This window comes from Athene noctua, chromosome 5 (assembly GCF_965140245.1).
Source record: "Athene noctua chromosome 5, bAthNoc1.hap1.1, whole genome shotgun sequence".
NCBI classification, from domain to species: Eukaryota; Metazoa; Chordata; class Aves; order Strigiformes; family Strigidae; genus Athene; species Athene noctua.
The window spans coordinates 31,267,235-31,289,836 of record NC_134041.1 but is presented as its reverse complement, the minus strand read 5'-3'; the positions used below and the strand labels follow the sequence as shown (position 1 = coordinate 31,289,836).

The 22,602-nt window shown below is 43.7% G+C and overlaps 1 protein-coding gene across 1 annotated transcript in view; it reads right to left on the bottom strand.

The window, feature by feature from the left end:
* ACBD6 (acyl-CoA binding domain containing 6) overlaps positions 1–22,602 on the bottom strand; it is an 88,309-nt gene that overhangs the window by 4,192 nt on the left and 61,515 nt on the right. Inside the window, exon 7 of the mRNA XM_074906936.1 lies at positions 674–704. Within this exon, the coding sequence (XP_074763037.1) occupies positions 674–704 (31 nt within the window). The remainder of the gene's footprint in view (positions 1–673; positions 705–22,602) is intronic.

Sequence of the window (22,602 nt, the reverse complement as noted above, 5' to 3'; positions counted from 1 at the left end):
TTCCTATTGCCCACACATCAGCACCACATGTGCCACTTTAGTCTCTACTTTTCTCACTTGGAGATAGAACAATTTTTCAATTAAAAGGATTGTTACAAAACCATATCTAATTAGCATGTAATTACAGGAGGGACACAAACTGTAACTTTGCTCTGTTGGTTTTGGTAGTAGAGAAGCTGCTGCTTTCTCAGCTGCGATACAACAGGTTTGACACCAGGATGAGTGGAGATGAAGGTCATCTTGCTCATCCCCTTTCCCTCACCTGTGTAACCTGTTAAAGCTGGTGCAGATCCTCCTCTCAATCCCCTGATGGCTAAGGGACTTAGCATCCTCTAACCAGAGCCACTCCTGGGTCTGCAGGTAGCACAACTGCGACCCGGAGACACATGAGTACACAGGAAAAACTCTGCAGAAAGTGCATCATGAACTGGGGAAAAAGGAAGGCTTTAAGGTGAAATTTGCAGAGGAGGAGGAAGGGAGGACAGCAGCCTTCCCCACTGCTTCTCCCAGGGCTCCTATTCATACTGTGCTGGGATTTGCCAGCGGAGGTAGCCACTGGTTAATCAATCCCAGTTCCCCTGCTCATATTTCTGCTGAAATTTGCTTTCTGTACATAGACCAGCTGCAAACCCATCCTGTTAAGAGGGAACAACCAATCTGAAAGGCAGCTTACCATAATGGAGTGCAGTCTGGCCTTCCCCGTCCTGAAAAAGAGAGAGAGGGAGAGACTTGATTGTCGAGGTATAAGTAATGTCGTGGGGATATAAATAAATTCCAGGTTTAAATAAATAAGCTGAATCACTGTAATGCTTTAATTGACTAGATAAACAGCCCAGGACACCCAGCTACCTGGCAGTTAGGCTTTGAATCATCATCCACCATCAATCCATATTGATGGATAATCAATATCTATCCACCCATAAGAGTGCATGGATCATGTCATGACATGAGTATAATTCAGTTCATAGTGTTAGCACTTCCGGCCCATAAAAATGAAGGATTTCAATCCTATGGCCTTACTTTGGGACCCTCACTAAACCTGATGCTTTAGTGCAAGATGCTTCTGTACGAGCCCAGCCTTGGCCAGCTACTTGAGAGAAGCGTGAAGCATCGGGACGCTGGCATAGCTCAGCATGCAGTGCTCTTCAGCATGAGAGCACACAGGGGAAGAAAAACCTCCACTTTTCTTCCACCTGAATAAATCTTAGATCCCTGCTCTTCAGAATGCAGGTCTGGCCAAAGATGGACCCAAAGCTCAAGTGAGTTTTGTTGGGCTGCTGGTGTCCTTGCCGCATGAGGGTGAGGAAAGGGCTAGGCACAGTGCTCAGGAATGAGAGCTGGTTGCCGAACTCAACCTTGTGAAACACCTGCAGTGCCAGAGCGAAGAAAAGCACGTGACTTGGAGACGCTGGCACACAACTCCCTCTTCAAGCTAACATGTATGCCACTGCATCAGCTGCAATGGTTTGGGAAGTGTGTCCCCTTCCCAAACTTGGCAAGCATGGGCAGAGCTTTGCCGGTGAGTGGTCAATGCTCATGTGGCATGTCCAGCAGTACACACCCAAGAACAGGTGAAATAACAGAAGGGAAGAATTACTGGCCCCTCTGCTTTCACTATCCCACCAGGATTAGCCTCTAATTCAGGTCTTTGCCTCCTTAATTTATTTGCATCTGTTCATGGAGACTTAACTTTTTAATTACCATCATCTTTGGGATTAAGGTGCAAATTCTACAGCCTGCCGTGGATTCTGGAGCAGGCGAAAGGGAAAAGAACAGGAAGACAGGTAGAAATCCCACTTGTAGCTGTTTGGAGACTTCTGGTTTCCCAGCTTGTTATTCTGTTTGATATTAACCCTGTTTGGCTGAGGAACGAGAAATGACTTGTGTTTCAGGGTGACCCGAGGTGCCACGCTTTGCCCTGGGTCACTGCACCAACATGACAACAACCACACGACCAGCAGGGATAAAAGAGAAAAGCCAGATGTTAAAAGACATTTGCTGACTAAACAACCATTTCACATCTTTGCTGGGGAAAATGTGGGGGGTGAGGTTTCTCCTTCCATGTGCTGCTATGCCCTATTCATGGCACTCTCGCCAGCATTTGGAGGCGTCTCATTTCAGAAGCCTATTTCTGCCCAAATTGTGGGCAGCTTAATGAAAATGGGTGTCATTAGAAGATACTGCAAACCAAACAACTGAAGGAATCAAGGACGGCATCCATTGATTATTCCACACTAATAAGGTAGCCGACCTGAGCCAGAGCCCCCAAGTGGTCCTTAGCATGTGCCTGCTCAGAGGAGTGACTGACTTCAGCAAAGTATGGAGCAGGGCTGGGGAAGAAGAGGTGGGAGCACTCCGAATGAGTTACTGGAAAGGCAGGCTTTCAAATATGCAGGTTGTGTGTGTGATGGGGGATGGGAAGCCAGCTTCCTTCTGCGTCACTGGCTTCAAAATTGTAGCTGACAAAATCCACAGGTGAATGGGATTGGAGACATGCAGCAGAAATCCCTTTCCATTGGAACGCTTTGCTGCAAAACTCCTTATAAAATACATAGGACTGCTCCAGGAACGCTACAGCCATTTGCTCTTCTTCCAAAGGCCTGCGTAAAGCACTGCTGCCTCAGCAGCAGGCTTTGGGCTAACGAGGCTTTTTATTTCTCTTAGATGTAGTTTCTGGCATTTATTGGGCTAAGAGGAGAGCACAAGTCCTGGCATACAAAATGCGTCTCTTTAATCCCAGTGCGGTTTTTAAAAAGAACTATTAATCCAATGTTATGCAAACATTGTTTACACTTTATTTATGCTGTGGATGTTTTTTTTCCCCTTTGAGCCTGACGGCTGGCCAAAGGCTATTTGTTATACTTCTCAGATGCTATGCTATTTGCTTGTATTTTCTCTGTGACAGATTTTAATCCAGGTAAATGGAAAAAGCTCTAGTGTGGTCACTCACTAAGGGCCTTGAAATGCCCTCGGGAAGCTGCTGATCTCAATCCCTGTTTGATTTGGCTTTTTGGAGCACCGTGGCTAATCAGAGCACGATGTGCCTGGCTGCTCCATGCACAGCACTTGGCTCCAGGTAATGGCAACACTGAGCCTTCAGTGCAAAGAAGTCACACCTGGAAACTAATCAAAGATGGGCTGTGAAAGCGAGGATTACAATTCCCATTGTGGAAATGACATGAGATTAATATTGCCTACCAGGTGCTGGAAATGTTTGTTTTACAACAAAACAAGATGTGCAGAATTGGTTTAAAATGAATTGTAGCTGGCCTTGATGCAAGGGAAACTTCCCAACTTGCAACAGAAAGCAGCGGTTTCTGGAGCACCCTGGGCAAGGTGCGGTGTGCCTTTCTTGCAGCACGTGCCTCTGTTGGGATGAATAACTCCAACGGTGAGCGGACAGGGACAACCTGCTGCAGCCTTTGTCCTCACCCCACTGCAACTTGTCCAGGGCACCAGCAAATGTCATTGCCCAGCCCAGGATCGCTGACACCAGCCAGGAGCGGGGTGTCCCGAGCACAGCCTTTGCAGCCAGGAGGAACACAGAGATGCCGGTCGTGATCAGATGGACCCTTTTGCCCATCTGGCTTGCAAGTGGGGGCAGCTAAGTCTTCTCCATTGAAACCCATCAGGATTTTTGTTGGGTTTTTTATACAAAGCACCGAGTTGCAGGGGGATGTTTGTCATGATTGTTTACTTCTTCTCTCCAATTTAGCTTTCAGATTACAGAAATGTAAATCATACAGAGCTGCAAGTACAACAAGACCCATACATACAGAAATCAACCACCTGATAAATCTGTAATGTAAAAACCTCAATACTGAAACCAGTTATTTCCAAACTGTGCCTATGGAAAGTTAGGTAATCACACTGTGTTATCATTCCTGTGCTAAGGTGTGTTAAAAGAGAGACTTTTTTTTCCCCAATAGGAGCTTCTGTAGCATGAGAGGAACACAAAGAGAAGGTCTTGAGTAGGGGATCTGGTGTCAGGGAGCACAAGAGAAGAGATGGGCAGCTCTGGGGCCAAGGCTGAGCTCTGCTCAATGCCAAGATGCCTCTCAGAAATGCCCTTTCAACATCACGCTTCAGCTGGAATAATGTCAATGCGACAGGTTAGAAAGGAGGCAATCAGTGCTCTGATTCAGTGAACTTCAACATGAAAAGGGGAAAAGGCCAGGCTCAAAGCAGGAATTTGTAGTGATTTTGTACAGCTTTGCTTTCAGCTTGCAAGGCACTGGCAGGTACCTGTCCCAGAGCCCTTTTAGCAATACCCTGTCAACAAAAAGGAGAAGCTTGTGTAAACGGCAGAACCCATACAGGCAGACAGAAGATGACCAGAAAGGAAAGAAATACCATTACATGCAAATGTAGGAGTGCTCATCCCACACACACAAGTTACCAACCAACAATAGACTGATCCCAAGCTTTCCTCTTGCCTCCTAACATTGCCTGTCATTCCTGGCAACTTCTGCAGCCTCTTGGCACATCTGGCCATACCAGGATGACAGCTGAGCTGTACAGCCTTCAAGGACAAGAGCATTTCCAGCTATTTCTTAAATCAAACCAAATGCCCACGTCTACCAAACTCATCAAAACAAAGATACTACAAAATCACTGTTGCCTCCTACATACATGGTCCGTGACAGATGTCACTCAATGAAAATCCAACTACCAGTGGGTAACTTATTGGATAACAGGATTTTGTTCTGCTCCTGAGAAATTTAAGCAAGAGAAATGAGAGAAGATGGACCGAGCGCAGATGGACCAACTGTCTTATCCATTAAGTGGTACTATGGCTACTACACGTCAATTTTGTCTTATAAGTGATAGGATTATATCGGTGTTGCCTTCCCATGTTTATTCCTTGGGAATTTCTGTACCCTGCTTAATCTAACACAAGGTTTCTCGTCTGAGGGGCAGAGACACAGAAATGGCTTGGCTGGGCCCGGCTGAGATGCTGCATATGCTATAAACACAATTCCCACTGCCCTGCCATGGCAAGCAGATCCTGACGTGTCAGTGTTTGACTGTGCTGGTTTCATGGGACAGTTTTTAAAACAGTGTTATATAAACATTGATCTTCTAGACCTGCATCACTTGCTCTCCAAGCTGCATACAGAAATCTCTGTGAGCAGGAGGGTGACCCTAAGGGAGACACCGTCTCTTCCTCCGCATCACATGTTTTATGTAGCACAAGTACAGAAAGAGGAAAAACAAAACTGTGCTGGGTAACCACCTGGGCGAACTCTGGTCCAGCTAGACCCCATACTGGTGATGAAGCTGGGGCTGGACAGCCCTCCACACCAGCTGCGAGGGTGTGCACAGGACCCCCACACCTTCTCGAGTGCTTGGTCCACACCGAGACCTCATCTCTGTGCCTTCAGTCACATCTCCAAGTGCAGACACTGTGAGCATGAAAAGCACAGCGGCAAACATACATATTAACCTCTCTCTTTTGAGGGATAGCACATGCACGCTTTATTTTAAGGTATTCTTTCCCCCATGTCACCTCTTCTTTCTGTTCATTTGCCTCACTTTTTAAGGTGCACGCTCGTTCCCACTGGCAGACTCCAAATGTTGGCAGGGATCGCAGGAGATAAGACCCATGAGGTGATAAGAGTGTTTAACAGCGCTGGGTCCCGGGCAGCATGGATGGGCTGGAGGGAAGATAAATATTTACACTACATCTTTAGAAGGTGAATGAATAAAAAGGGCTAGAATAATACAGCCTCTGAACAAGCACCGGTGCTTAGGAGCTGTGAATATAAATCTCTGCAGCCTCACGACACACACTCACTCAAGCCAGGGAGATGAAAAATAGCAAGAAAATACTTCCCTCCACTTTTAAAAAGGATTTTATTTCTCATTTATTTCCACTTTAGACTTCAACTTCCCAACAATTTACTTTAACCTCATCATCTTTTTCTCTCTCTGAAATTTTATCCCCAAGATGACTGAAGGTGAGACTACAGCTAAAAGCATGCCAGAATTTACATGCTAACACCCACCAATATGTAAAAGCCAGGCAATGCGGGCTAATATAACCGGTGCAAACTCCACCAGACAATTCAGTAGGTGGCCCCAACACAGCCTTTATTTTAATTTACATGCTGCTTTTGCACATAGCAGCCTGGGTTTGGACACATCCATTAATACATGTAAAATGAATGCTTGGACATGTGGATCACTGTGTGTGCTAATGCTGCCATAGAGAAGCAATGGTGTAGTTTAACATTTGATACTGTTCTTTTAAAATCTCTACCTTAGACCAGTGTGCATGCACATGGACCCAGACTTTTGCCTTTAGTGGCCTCCTGAGCCTTAAAGTAATGTCAGCAACAGTGCAATTTGAGAAACAAGACCGTCTAACAGCTTTGTTCTGGAACATCTAGAGTCCCAAATAACTCCGACCCTAGAAAAATAAAGCAGACCTTTATGTTTTCTCCCAATTTTCCAGCTTTTGATGTTGCTAAAGCAAAACACCCTTGTAACAGCTCACCTTCACCTGCTGTTTCAGACAGGGTGTCCCAAATGAAGATAATTAGTTAGCTGGTGTTTGTGAAGTGCTTATGAGGTTATGGCTGTTTATGTTAAGGGTAGGCTGTTAAGAGACATCATGATGTGCATCCTTGGTACCAGCTTGAAGGCAGCTCAGACACTCCCCAAGGCCCAGGGGCTGTGGGACAAAGCATACAGAGAAGTCTCTGGCAGAAGCAAAACCAAAATCCATGCATTGGTCATGAGCAGCTGTTATTTGGGAATTGCCAGTAGCTGAAGCTGACAAGTGCAAGGCTTGGATATCCCCTACGTTTGGTTCCCCAATTAACTCTTCCACCTCCCTTGCACGTGGGTAGGCTTGGCAGGGACCGCTCTCTTACCAAGCTGTCCCTCTCCAAGAGCTCTCTCCTCTGTCCCCTTCCTCCCATTCAGACCTTCTCCTGCACTGTGCTGGACAGATATTCATAAGCATGGAAGGTGCTAGAGAGATCTTTATCATCACCTCTTGGGCCCTTCTCCAGAGCCTACCGGCAGGCTATCATTTGGCCTATCTTCTAAGTGCCTCACAGATAAATTAGATCTGCATAGAGAAGAAATTATTACATTTCTAATGGTATGGACCCTTACAGCACAATCTGCTACTGAAAGGCAAAGAAAATTGCATTAGCTTTTGTTTGATTCAAAATTATGATCAAGGGAAGAGGGATGTTAAAGCCCTTTAAAGTCAAGCCTTCGAGCTGGGGATCCTTCTGTCTGGGGACCTCCCTATTCATATTCACTGCCTGAGCTCATACTCATGGTTCATTTAGGTGCATAAATTTGGAGGACCCCTCCACTTTCAAAGCTGCTGTTAAAACCAGATCTAAGAAAGCTTGGAGAGAATATGATGACTGCCACTTGCTCCCTTCAGAAGCCTGCATCTGCTAATGCACCCAAACGCCACCAGCCCGAGGAGCCCAGCGTGCCAGGGTTATGCTAATCCTTCATCGCCCTAGTTTCTAACTGGTGGTGTACCTAAATTTCCAAGTGCAATTTCAATGGGATTTATCACATCTACTATCATCAGCATGTAGTGCTGCTGGCACAAATACAGACTCTCAATATCCCACCGCAGACACGGCTGTCTTTAAATGCAGAACAAACTGATTTCTGAATCTACACAGCGGCTCATGCAGCAACTCCGAAACTCTCTAGGCTGTTTTTCTATTGTGCATTTTCAGTGCAATTTGCAGCCGGCACTTTGAGCACAGCTGTGTATTTGTACGTATGTCTTTATAGGTTGCTCCAAAGAGTATTTGCTACTGCTTGTTACTACCACCATCAGGCATCTTTCGGGTCATCAAACAAGTGTGTTGGTGCAATATAAAAGCTGCTGGGAAGCTGCAGGTTTCCTCAGCCCAGGGATCAAAAATGTGTTTGGAAAGAACCAGTGCCTAGAGCTGTAACAAGTGTCACAGTGCTGCAGCTGAGCCAGCCTCCAACAAAACTATGCAAAGGCAGTCCCTGACTGCAAACAGGACAATATTCCTCAGGGCAAGATGCTAAAAATCTCTTATCAGGGTGCTTCCCTGCCCCCTCCCCATGTAAAAGTTAGTAGCTCTTATACTGCTTTATCACTTGAGCATGGCTGAGGCAGATACCTGGTTATTTAAGGAGCAGGATAAATGGGCTGAGACAGCTTTCCCATCCCCAATTCACTAGGGAACGCTTGGAAATTCCACCTGACACCGGGACTGCACTGTGCTCTTAAACAATCTCCTGTCTGATCCGATTGTTCCCCAGTGGGGAGGCAGGCTGCAGCTCGCTCAAGAGTCATTGATTGGATTAACAGCCTAATTCCCAACAGATGAATAGAATACTGATGTCTTGTCAGCCCACATCATAGAAGGAAAACACAATCTGCTTCTACAGCCCCGAAATTTAACCCTTTGCTTCCCTGGTCCCCCTTCCTGGGGCACAGGTCTGAACGCACGGGTCTGGCACTTTCAGCTCGAGATCCTACCCATTCAAACGAGAAAAGATATATTAACCTTTGGGACAGTTTGCCTAATCACCTACATGCCACGGGATCATACGTTATTTTCCGTAAGGTTGGTTCTGTAAGAAACCCTCTTTTCATCCTTTCTAGACAGAAGAGATTTATACCGGGGACCTTAATTTTTTTTCTTCACCATTTTACCACCTGTCGTGGAAGGAAATACTGTATGCTTCACAGAAAGCAGTTGAAAATTCATTAGCTTAACGATATTTATTCTGAAATATACAGATATTGAACGTTTTTTGAGTCTATCGTTTGATGAGGAGGGCAGATCTGCCTGGAGAGGAGCATCCAGCTGCATTGCAGGAGAGGCATCGCTGCAATGTCCTCTCCCTCCAGCAGCTCCTGGCAAGCCGTGGGGCAGGGGAGAGAAGCTGGGAGCATGGTTTGCTCCTGTTCTCCACCTCCTAATGGAGCCACTAATGTTTTCTTACCTCATAGAAAGACTGTGATAAGAAATTAATTGCTACTGGTCAAATGTTCACTACTACAAAGCAGGTCAGTGTGCATATTAAAGAGATTCTCCAAGAAGAAAATTTATTTATGAACTCCTTGGCATTGTCTGCATTTATTTCCTTGCTCAAGAGACAAGAATAAATAAAAATAATCTGATTTTAAGAAATGTATTCAAAATGACCTATTTTTTTCTCAGATCACTGGGGTCCATAATGCGGTGGTTTTTATTTCCTTCTAACAGCCACCTTCTGCACTTGCCTTTACAAAACAGTCAGATATATAGTTAAACATTGTAATTTTTTCAGCAGCAATCCTAGAATATATAGAAATAGAGCTACAGCACTCATGCCAGGACTGTAACCCATATTGAGAGGTGGCCTCAGGAGTATCTCTGATCCAACAGTCTCTGTGGCAATGGCTTACCAACTCTTTAACTATTTTTCCCACCTCTGCAAGGTGTGTACCACCTGAGATAAGCCAGGCTGCTCTGTGAAACAGAAATAAGGTATTTTCAGTTTCATTTGGATTTTACACCTCACATGCAGAGTGGAAACATTTCCTCCATCACTCCTTAACTCCAGAAACTAATTAGCCCAGCACTAACTAACATGACAAATGGGAGAGAAAGCATGAAAAGGTGAAGACGCTCACCCTTTTTTTTCTCCTTTTAACAGTACCTGCTAGCCCTGACAGTCTTCCAGACTTCATGATTTCACGACATTAATATGCATATAAAAAACTTGCTAGGAGACAGAATGAAAGAAACAGGCCTCCCCTCTCCAGGCTACCAATACATCAACCCTACAGAGCGCCCTGTTTTCAGAGAGAAGCAAGGTGCTCTGCGTTCACAGCACGAGCAGTGGGGAGGCAACAGTATGCATTAATGACAGAGCTGCCTTAACCAAAACAATTAGCGAGAGATGCTGCATCGACACAAACAATTCAATTAATGCAGTGTTAGTGCTACTATTTTAAAGTCATTCAAATTATTAGCTCCTTTTACAATTTGAATCCATAATGTTTCATTTTCATCCCAGATGTGAATTGTTCCAGAATGGCAATAAATAAATAAGTCAAATGACCCCTGTCCAGTCCAGCCCCCGTCCTGTAATATGGCTGCACTGTATATTCATGAATCCAGGTTAAGGATAGGGACTGGGGCAGTTGTGCCCTGGAATAGCAGACTGTAGGTTTTATAAATACATACAGAAATAATTAAAATCTAAGGGGTTTAGAAGGGTTAATCTCCTTTAAATAATCTCTGCCACAAAGCCTGTAAAGTCACTGCTGGCACCGTGCCCACGTGAGACCGGCTGTCGGATATCAGGACAGCACGTGTGGATGGGAGTAGAGAGATTAAGTGGAAGCACTGCTGCGGTGGCCCATCAGACATACTGCTCCCCTGCATATGGCTCCCTGGTCACTGCTGAAGGGCTGGAAATGCTGCGAGCAGGATCGGATCCAACACCAACCAGCAAGTCAACATGCTACTTGTTCCACCTGATTAAAGAGAGAGAAGGAAGCTCGATCAGGCTGCTAAATTTAGCAGGTTGGACAGGAGACAGCAGGAGCTGAGAGCATTGCTGCCACTGCTCAGTTCACCTGAGCCCTTTCCGACTTCAATGCAAATGGTGCCTTATATTTATTTAAAGGGATTCAGGACTGGAAATTACCTCTTTTCCTACGCAGGCTTGAACCCCCATCCCTGGGTGGCCAAGGAGACACTTGCACTTTAATTGTCAGCTATAATGGACTCAGAGCTGTCACCCTGCATTTCAGGATGTCCTCTTCATATAGTGTCTTTTTACTAGCTAACAACCGAGTGACCATTAGAGATAAAGAAATCCAAAAGAAAGCAGAGAAACCACCCCTCTGTGGGCAAAAGCAGTGACCTATCTGAACCCACGAGTTCGATTTCCTGTGATTTGGGCAAAGGCAGGGTCAGCTGAAATGCCCACGAGCCCTGCAGTAGCAGCTGGGGCACTGGCCGGGAGGTTGCAGTATCGTGACAACTGCAGGCATGGTTGCAATAAAAGCACAGCCACGTTGCACATGGCAATGTGCTGCAGGAGGAGCAGAGGTGCTGTTAACAGCCTAGGGATCTTTTTTAAGTCCCTGAGGATAAAGACTCTCTGGAGACTCTGTTTTGGTCTCATAAACCTTCCTCAGCTTGGTGTGCAAAATCTAAACTTTCCATGTTGAGACAGTCTGAACTCATTAAATGAGATCTGGATTTTATTAAGCCAAGCTTGGGGAAGCCTGAGGTACCAGGAGAGCTGAATCACAGTGGCTCATGGCCCTCAGCTTGAAAGGCACTTCTTTTTTTTTTCCACCTCCTTTAGAAAAACCCAGCACCAGGGACCTTGCTCAGACCTCTCAAAGCATCTCAAGATAGCGCTGTGCCCTGCAGCCTCCAGACAGTCTCTCCTTCCCAAGCATGGCTCTTTCTTAAGGATGACAACTCCTCTCTGTGGCTAATCTGGAATTAGAGAGGACGTTCGCATACTCACAGCTGTCTGCCAGAGAGGGAAGGCTTCAGAGACTGGATCCTGCCCCGAAGTGGACCACTGCCAGGGAGAAGCTGACTGCACGTGTTGACTTAAGAAGCTCTCGTCTCATCACCTCAAAGGGTTGCTGTTTTTGTGACATCTAACAGCCTTTTAGCAGCCTCTGTGAATTGTATTAGTTGCTGATTTACCATTTTTTATTTTATAAGGCATGAAGCTGCTCTTTCATTGGATCACCCACCACCAAGTACAACTACACGTTAGACTCTGAAAACTCCCCTCTCAGTCTGTGACTGTTGGGACTGCTTCCTGATGGAAGAAAGGAGAAATAAATAGAGAGGGAAAAGGTTTATTGGTACTGCTTATTCACAGACAGTCATGTTTCCAAACAGCTATTAATAAAGTGCCAATATTAAAGAAAAAAAGGAAACCTATCTGGAGAAAACTGCCTCAGGACATCAAACTATATCAGTAACCGGGATTTCTCGATGGAGCCACAGTGCTATTAAAATAAAGCTGAACTAAGTACTTGCAGTTTGGTCTGTCATTACTTATTTAGCGAGATGCAAAATTGATCTGCACTTTAAAGGGCTCTTTCAATGTCTAAGGCAGCACTTGCTCCCTCCTTGAGCTGTATAATAGAGGTGTTCCTAATGAAATTCAGCAGGAGCTGGAGGCAACCAGGGAAAACCGTGGCCAACTTTATAACAGACAGATTTATGTTCAGGGATGTCCTGCTTTTTGAATGAGTTATTCTGCACGGGGCAGGAATAACAGGTTCCCCATTCACGGGCTGTAGAAGAGCAGCAGAAGGTCAAGTTCTTGGTGGTGCTCAGTCTGAGCCGAAGGCTGGGGCTGCTGTCACATCTGGGGCTGAGCTGAGCAGGTCCGTCCCATTTTCTGCTAAAACAGCACAGGGAGACCACTGGGACCCGGACATCTGTCCCCAGTGCCCAGAACTGGGACCAGCCCATTTCGCACTGGGCAGACAGCTGGGGAGGAGCAGATGGCAGGTACTGGTGGTGGCGACTGATGTGGGGCAGAGCTGAACCACTGACCTCGAGGTGAAAGGCTTCGTATCTCCCATTATCAGTCCCCAGAGCCCTCTCCAAAGTTAAGTGTTGATACATTAATCTTACTGACTGATGGAAACAAACCGCAAATACAACGTTCCATGTGGGAATCTATTTATTTTGAGCCAAAACTATGCTTAAAAATGTAAAGTTAAAGCCATGCTTATATTTCAGTCTTTCATCAGAAATGTTACTAGTTAATGCTATCCTTTTTCTCTTCCAAGTACCAAATTTAAAGAGCACATCATCACACATAAGTCTCTGAGCACAAGCCCTAGCATGGATTGCTGCAGTAAATAATAAACTGGTGTTTGTGTTTCCTCCTGTGCATGCTGTCCTCCTAAATAGTTTAATAACAAAGGAGTATATTTAGGAGAACTGCTGGAGTGCCTTGATGAAGCATGTTGTGTAGGATAAATACCTTCACATCAGGACACTTTTCAAAGCCATCAGGCAGAGGGGTCAGTCTGTTGTGTTTTAAAACTGCACAAGCTAATGCTTTAAGAGTGTCTTGATGGAATCAGGGAAATTGGATTGTCCCCCCATTTGCTGGCCTAAAACAAGCCTTTTTTTATTTATCCCATTAGAAGAACACAAGAGAAACCTTTTAAATGTCACTAAAATTTTCCCTGCATTGCAAAACCAAGTCAAAAGGGTTTTAATTTTCCCTGAGACCTCTTAAGTAATGCAGTATGTCAAGGTTTAATACATTGCATGTAGGGGATTGTCTATATTCTGTCCTGTTTCACCAGGGCGACTCTTTAAGGTCGGTCCTGTTTGCTGGACTTGGTCCCTGCCAGCACAGAGGTGCTCAGCTAGCCCACATCACTTTAGATAGTTCTGGTGAAAAAAATAGGCAAGTGATAATGAGATGAGATATAGCTTCCCCTGAATCAGTCTGGGATTCTCAAAAATTCAGCAGTGCTCATTACTCTCCAGTAATTTTGTTCTGTGAGTTGGGGTGCTCTGATTTTGTGAGAGCCTATAATTTATAGGCTTTATTTACTTATTTATAGGAGGTCTAGAGACACTTGGCAAGAGGCACTTATATACACAAGGCTCCAGATTCCCCTGGAGTATTTAATATGACAAACATAAGCTGCATACCAGAGGCAGAGCCTATGATTGAAAACTGGCAGCACTCAACGCGCTAAAACACTGGCTAAAGCAACAGGGTCACATCCCCTTCAAAGGCTGGGCTGGTGCCCACTCAACCCTTGCTGTCCCAATGGCTGTGGGCATTAATGCCAAAACAGCTTCTCCCGGCCCCTCCAAGCCCATCCCACTTGTCAGCCAGCCTGTAAACTGGAAGCTAGGGGTGATCTGTTCTCCCAGAATAATCCCACCTAGTAACGTCTGCTACTAAAATATACCATTATTTTGCTCCTACAGGATAGGGGAGTTCTTTATCCATGCTGTCCCTGTTTCTTTTTGCAAACTGTGAACACATTGTCACACCACAGCAGAAGAGGACCAGGGGTGTTAAGTCATTTTGGACTGACTGTATAATCCTTCCTAGCCCTGGTTTTGCAGGGAGAGGAGGAACTGGAGAGCAATGAGTATCCAAGGTGGGGTATGTGAGCCCTCAGCCTCTTGTCCTCAAATCCACACATGCACACCAAGAGCTTGGAAAGAGGCAGAGACAAGGAGAGCATGGAAGAAGAGGCAAATCCCAGCCTCTCAACTGGCCACAATAAAACACAGCCTGGAGACTAAGACACTACCTCCTGATCTTCCCTGTAGGGCTATAATCTATTTTACAAAATGTCAAAATCCAGCATGAAAATTGGAAAAAGGGTGTGTGTGTGTGTGTGAAAAATCAGACTGTCTGGTTATTGGACCAAGGGCTGTGTTAAAAGGATCAGGAGGTGGTGGGCCGAGTGGTGGGGGAGGGAATGGGATAAAGTAGTGGGTCTAATCAAATCAGTTTAAAAAGCTGCAGCCTCTCTGAGTTAACCTTGCCAATCTGAGAGTGAGCGGGAGCATGTCTGCGCACATTAAAGCAGGAGCGTGTCCTTGAACCCGCAGCGTACTCCATCCTCCTCCCGGCAGCCCACGCAGGCTGTGTACCCAACACTCTCGGCAGACAGCATGAGAAAAGCCCAGGATTAGGCACCGTCCTTAGCCTTGCTCAAGTGGAAGTCAACACAGCAAAGGCAGCTTGGATGCTTCCCTGTGATTAGAGGTGAGCTCATCGGATTAAACCGGCAAGAGTTGGAGAAATGTTAAAAAACAAACAAAAAAATGAAACAAGGAGAAACCCTCCCATTGACAAATGTTGTTGTATTGAGTCTGGCAGCTGTGAGATGCATTACTAACCTTTGCTAATGACTAAGGGCACTGAAGTCACTTTAAAATAAATATTCACTACAAATTACATGGGTAATCTAAAGGGATTATCCTGCTGCCTTAACAGGTCCATAAACTAAACGTTAAATGGTCTACACAAGTGTTTGCATTAATTTTGACCCAAATCAACCCTTCTGCTAAAAGCCACAGAAAGCCAGATTCAGTTTTGGATACCACGTGTCTGCTTTGAGTTAACGTTCTTATAAATTCCCCCAGACCCTCTGTTTTCTGAAGGAAAAACAGGACCCAGTTCCTGAAAGCCAGGAGCCTGCCAGCAGCCAGGGAAAGGCTTTAGCAGAAACGCATGTTCAGAACACAAAGCAGCAGGCACAAATCCAGCCTGCTACAATTCAGTCCCTGGGGCAAAAGTATCCCTGTTCAGTCTTAGCTCCAGCCCTTCTTCCCTATGGAGACAGGGAAAGCACAGCGTGGGGAGAAGGAGCTCTCCCATAAACAGTGACCAAAACCCAACCGTTCTGTGCCTCAGTTTCCCCATCTGTAAAATGGGGAAAATATCATGTGTATTCCAGCTGGGGCACTTGTCCCTGTGCCTCAAGCTACAGGAGGGAAATTAAGCTGAAGCAGGGCTGTGTGTCTGGCTGAGGCTCAGCAGTCAGTGTTCAGGCAGGTCAGGAGAGCAGGAGTTGGGGCATATGCTTCAACAACAGGGACTGAATTATGAGATGAGAACAGCTCCCGTGCACTAGTCTGCACCTCCTGACAACAACTTCATCGCCTGTACGTGAAAAAGCGTAGTCTAAAAACCACACAGATACCTTAAAGCCACCATACACAATGTCTGGCATTGGATCTAATTCCAAAGATCATCTCAGGCACAAATGTGGAGCAAATTCTACAGAGCACATCCACGTTTCCTTCCAGAAGGCTTTTCAGATTCAGCCTTAGAAAAATGACTTAGGGTTTTCCTCATTTCCCATGCTGCAGGGCAGGGAACATACCAGCGTGCTCAGGCCCCCTCAGTCCAACAGGAAAGGTGCATCTCCAGCACATATGTGATCTGACAACACTGGACACGTGCCCACCTTACAAGCCTATGTAATCTTTTTTAACCTGGACCCCTTAGCCTGTATATCTGAGTCAGCCAGTGTGCACACTTCTGAAGACAGCTATTTCTTTAAGGCATGCTGAATTAATTTTAAAGAATGCAACAGGACTAAGGGAACTGAAGAGACATAAACTCCTTTTAAATCCCACTGCTCCTGCACAATCACTAGCAATAAACTAGGGCCCTCCTGTAGCAAATTAGGAAAGCGAGGGACATGATCAGGCTGCTTGAAGCACAGAGATATGCTGTATCAATGGATCTGAAAAAACCACGTCCCTGGAGCCCTTTGGAGTCCACTGTACAACTCAGGGAAAAGGAGAATCAAAACACGATGGGAAACTGACAGAGAAAACACAGTCCAGAAAAAGATCGGTATTTAAAAAACTTGCTTTTACTGATGGAGGGAAGAAAAACATTTGCAACCTTCATGTTTTTTTAAAGCCTCTTCATGATGTTTCTAGAATCATAGACTGGTTTGGATTGGAAGGGACCTTAAAGCTCATTTAGTTCCACCCCCTGCCATGGGCAGGTAAACCTTCTACTAGACCAGGTTGCTCATAGCCCCATCCAAGCTGGCCTTGAACATGACTTCTCTGGGCAACCTGTTCCAGTGTCTCACCAACCTCACAGTAAAGAATTTCTTCCCTGTATCTAACCTAAATCTTCCTTCTTTCAGCTTAACACTGTTATCCCTTGTTCCATCACTACACTCCCTGATAAAGTCCCTTCCCATCTTTCCTGTAGCCCCCTTTAAATACTGGAAGGCTGCTGCCTTCAGAAGTTCCTGTGCTTTTTTTTTTTTCTTTTAAGATTAGAAAAAACCAGTAAAGTCTAACCTGGTAAAACCTAATTTCACAGTAGATCTTTGAAAGCCTTGGCAATAGGAGCAGAAGTGCTGTCTATCACGCACTGAAGGCAGTGCAGGAGGAGTGCTCTAACAAGAACATTTTAAACTCAAATGCCAGGCAAACATTAACAGCAAGTAAAGCCACAGTTTTACACACTCTCAAACGAAAAATCATTCCACTAAATGAGATTTCTTACCTATGAAATACATATTTTTATGAACTCCTAAATAAATGCTAAGAAAGAATTAACAGATAAAAACTATGGCTTGTGTCTTTAAAGAAGATTAATTCTCCCCCCTCCTTTTTAAATAAACAGTTTCAAAGTTTTCTTCATATATTGTAAAAGTATGATAAAGGGGAATAGATCAACAGCCCCTCACTGATTTCCATCTGCTAACAGTGACCTAAAACAACCTCTTGAAGCTGAAGGAACCCTGAACAAACCCAAGAACATCTCCTCAGTCTCTGCTAAGCCAGCTCTAAAACAAAATACTAGTTGCTGCAAAAAAAGACACAGTTGCTACTGTCGCTTCCTATCCCAGCTGGCCAGGGCTGGAGTAAGAGAGCTTTTAAAGAGAAGCCACAGAGCCTGGTAGGGCAAACCCCTGTCTACAAGAGCTTCCTTCCAGGTGTGGGAAAACTCATCCACAGACACCAGCCCAGTGGGGTGGGCTGGAAACATCAACATTTTCTCAACTGGTAGGTCACACCAGCAAATGTATTTGCACTTACCAATGAGGCCTGAAGCCTTAAACTGGGATTCAGAGCACCATGTTCACTGGCAGGATTTAAATTGGCAGAAATCACATTCATGTGTCTATTAACAGGGAGCACCTGTGGCACTTGCTAATATTCGCTGCTTTGTGTGATTGCTACTAAGGATGTGAGTGGAAAGGGGGACTTCTCAGCAGAGCCAGCTACTTCTGCTGCAGCCTTCCTCAAAGCAACATGAAGGCTGCTAGCTCCATTAAACATGGATATTCAAATATCAGCTACTTCCAGAAAAGCTTCTCTACAAAACCACCAATCCATTCAAGGATAACTCAACCTACGACACCTCTGGGTCATGCCACAAAGCCTCCCAGCAGCTAAAGCAGAATGGAAATGATGTCTCAGAGGCTTCAGTTTGTACCAAACACAGCAGCCCTGCATACCTTAATTTGTCTACCAAGAACATGCAAAACTTATGTAAGCTCTTCTGTGGGCTGCATCAATGTCGGATGCCTAATGAAGACTGAATTTGGATATGCAAATGCACTGATTACTGTATTTCTCTGGGCTAGTACAGAGAGCAAGGTAAGGAAAAGCTGTGAAATATTTGGGGGCAAAGTGTTTGGTCTTTTTTATCAGAATTCACAGTTATGGGAGATGCTTCTTTAAGGAGAATGGATGAATCTGGACTTTGACCATCCTTACCCTTAGGAAACCGCCTCTGCCGTTACAAACACTCCTTTTGCTATTCTATTGCTTGTTCTGCAAAGCTTACCCCACATCTCTGTGACCCTGAGAAGGAGGAAGTCCCCAAGTCCCTATGATTTTATGCAGTTGTAGCTGTCATCAGAGCAACTGTGCAACAGCATAAAATTCAAAGATAGATAGCTTCACTTGGTGGCTTTTCACACCTTGAGTGCTCAGGAGACAATACCCTTCTCCGAGAAAAGGCACAGTACTATAGAGCGATGGTACATATTAATTTCTAAAAGAGGATTTTAATCATGCAACGTCCTCTGCAGTCGCACAGAATTTAATCTCATTGCTGACAGTGGGTGATGGGGGAGCATGTTAAGTGGAAAAGTTGTATTCAAGACCTTCTTGCAGATATGTGCTACAGGCAGTCCCTTGGGAGGAAGAAAATGACCCAAACTGGTCTCTCTCACTGCTGACCACCCTGACCCAGGGCCTCGACGTAGCCCAGCCACTCACACAGCAGAAATGCAGGTGCATTCCTGAAGTTCTGCACAAGGTTCATGTTCATTTATTCATACAGTTAGCATTTATCAAGGCTTACTTTACAAATATTGATTTATTAATCTAGGCAAGACCCAGGGATATACGCACATAGTATTTCCATGTTAGTTACAGAAACTAGGACACACAAAAAACCCCCCCGCTGACTTACTCAAGGTCAAATGAGGAACACATCTCACAGCCAGGATTAGTTTCAGGATCCTGAGCTCCCAGCACTACACTGTGTCTGTGAGGACATGCTGTCCTTTTCCACGCTAGGTTCTCCCTCTTCTCATAAGATCTGTCTTCACCTAAGCCTACATTTAGTCTTGTCTTCATTTAATAATCTAGGAAGAAAAAATAATGAAGAGCCAAAAGTTGAAAACTGTAAGCTCTAACTCAATCCCTCCCAGCTGCTAAGGAGACCCAACCAGAACTGGGGTGGTATACTGGCACATGCCTTCTGGATAGTTATCTTCAGTCTTGTTACGATTTTACCAAGGACTCAGGCAGCTTTACAAGTTTTGGTCAATTAAACAGTTAAATATTAAATACAAAAATCCCGAAGGAATTAATGTAACTTGTTCTACCACTTTTAATGGGGCCCTAAAGCTTATATGAAAAGTTATACCTGGAATCACGAATAAACTCTTTCTTAGAAGTTCTTATGGAACAAAAGGAACCATGGCCTAGGATGGATAAAATTCAAATTGCTTTTTTTCCTCTGCTAAAATAAAAAATACTTTCCTAATATATCTGAAGTTAGGGCAACCTAAGTGATGGCCCAGCAGAATACAATTCTATCAAATCACTACAGTTAAATGAAAAAAGATTAATGTTTTCAAGCAGCACACATCTGATGCCTACTCTCTAAAGAAAGTCAAACTACTGAACATGTAAGTCATTCTGTAAATGCCTATAACCATTCTTTTGAGGTATTAGACCAGCTTTGAACTACTAATGGATAAAAATGAAGTATAAGGCAACAGATCTGCTAGCTTTAAAATCTTGAGAAACTGGAAAGAAAGACCATGTGCTTTTGTATACGACAGCCACATTTGCAGCACAGGAGCACTGCAAAAGGTTAAAAGTATCTGAGTGATAACTATGCACTATGTCTGAAGGAATAGCTTTTCGAATACGTGGAATTCAAATAGTGTAGAACCCTGCAGGAAAATCATGGCAGTGTATTATGCACACTTCTTTATAATTTCTGTCACTGAATGCATGGTATGTACTTTCCACTCTTAGTTTGCCTCAAACATGGGAAGTGTGCTTTTTAGGCAGTCAAAGTCAAGCCTAAAGTCTCAGGGTAGACAACAGACAACGTGAGAAAAGAGGGCAAAACTTCATCAAACATGGAATGCTTAAAACAGAATTGAAGCCTGTATTTGGTCCACATCTTTCTCTGTTGCTCCTTCACTTTGCTGCTAAAATCCTTGATTTTGTTAACAAAACTTGGGCAGGAAAGTTGACTATCAGAATGTGCTGGACAACATCTCCTTTAAGAAGTGTGTTCTTCATAAATACAAATAAAATTCTATTTATTTGTCTGCTTCCAAAACCAAACCCATCATATTTATGGTGAGATTTTAATTTATTTCTAAGAGGTGTTTGAAAATTTCCTCTTAAGAATTACCCCCCCCCAATTTCCATTCAGATGTAGACACAAATGAAAATAAAATAACTAATAGTCTAGCAGAGAAGAAATGCTTCATTTGCTGTGTTCTAGCCTGATTCAAATGTAAAAATTAAGAATGTGAATAAATTAGGTTAAACTACATAATGAAGTAAACACAGACGGACATTGTGTATCTGATTAGCAAAAAGAGCTAAATTTACTATAAAGGCTATACTTAGCTACAAATGAACATATTTTAATGGCTACTAACCAATGAAAATCAACATTTCCTTAGAAAAATAACCAAGAACTAGATTTAAATTGATTATTAAATCAATTAAATCAATCCAACTTGTCAGAATCTCTCTCATTAGAGGAGCTGCTGTTAGATGCAAAGCTGCTGCCTGTATGGTATGCCTACACAAGCAATACACAAAATGATGTGGTGCCAAAGTACAGGGATAACATAGCACCTTCACAGCACATCCACCCAAAATTATGCCAGACACTGCCGAGTCCTAATGCATGCACAGACTTCTCCCAAAGTGAGTGCATCCATTAACACGTGGAGCCCATTAACGTGTCCTATTTTCCTGTATTAATCAACCAAACATAAAAAAGTGGGTTCCTATAACAGTCTGACCCATTTTGAGAGTATAGTGAAGCTAAACTGACTTCTATTTCTTAGAAAAAAAAATAAATTTTGCTTAAATATAAAGCAACCAGTTGCAGCATTGCAGGATTAGTTGGATGAATCCTTCAGTGGATATAATCAGCTTAATGGCAACAAAGATCACAGCACAGTTAGTGCAGCTGTGACACTCAGAAGCATTTCACTGAAGAGAAAGGTTTACACGAGGCTCGAACACTCCCTTTTATTTCCAACTTTTTTTCCTCTCTCATTCTGTGCAGTCAACATTCCCATCAGCTCTATTAGCATGAAAGAATTAGGAGGGAAATGGGTAGGGTGGAGCAATTTATGTCTGTGGGTCAGCATACTTACACAGCATCATATAATTCAATTAAATGGACAAATAAAGTGGTGCTAGTTGTATTCCAAACTCAGGTTAATTTTAACTTAATTTCCATGCTGCTGTGGGCTAAAGGACTGCTTGTTGTCTGAGGCTGCCCGATACACAGTGAAATGACCAGCTACCTGTAGGAGTCCTCCAGCTCTTCTCTTAGGATACTCTTACGGGTATCCTTACTCTGAGGATATTCCTAGTATCCTCATCTTCCCACAAAAAAGAGACACTGAAAGTAAAGACTTGATTCCTCTAATTACAGCTCTGTTTGCACCAGCAAATCCATTGCTCTATATTATACCTTTTCTGACTGTTAAATTGTAAAAAAAAAACCCCAAAGTAGAACATAATAGATATAAGAAGATTTTAGCCTGCCCTGTAAGAAATTGAGAAACACTATTTTCTTAAACTTTTAAATTCTTCTTAAATAAACTTTCATAATTAAATCCAGTGATCTACCTCTCACATAAAGTATTAACACAGACAAAACCAAGCAGCTAAATCCTATTTACTATATGCTATATAAAATATATAGTAAATATATTTATAACATATATATTATAAATAATAATATAGAGTATTACTATATATAGTAAATCCTATATACTATAGCTATTTACCACGAACTATTCTCTTCCTGGGTTTTGCTTTCTTCAGGAAAACCTCCCTGAGATGCAGGTGAACGCACTAATGACTGAAAACAGCTGAGGATAAATAGAGAAGATCCACAAGTCTGTTATCTGGAGGAAACTGGTGGATAGATATGGCAAAAGTACAAACAACTTAGAAACAAGCCATTTGCTGTAGAGCTTACTAAGTGAGGTCTTCTGCTCTCCGAGCTGGTAAAACTCAAGCCTGTGCAGTTGTACTTTGGAACAAGAGCTCTGACGGAGAATTAATTTCTATTTGCAGAATAAATATCTTTATCAATACCACAATGTTCTGAAGATCCATGACGCTTTTCATACATAATACAAGTGTGCCTCTTTTTACTCAGCCAAAACTTCCTTTGCTTTCTCCAAAATGTCAGTTCAATACCCTGCTGTCATTCAGCTCACCAGAAATACTTGCATTTCAGCAGTTCTGCATGGATATAATTTGTAAAGTGCTAAGCAAATAAGCACACTCTGAAATGGAAACGTTATTGACAGACTACCTGGCACTAAGTTTTCAA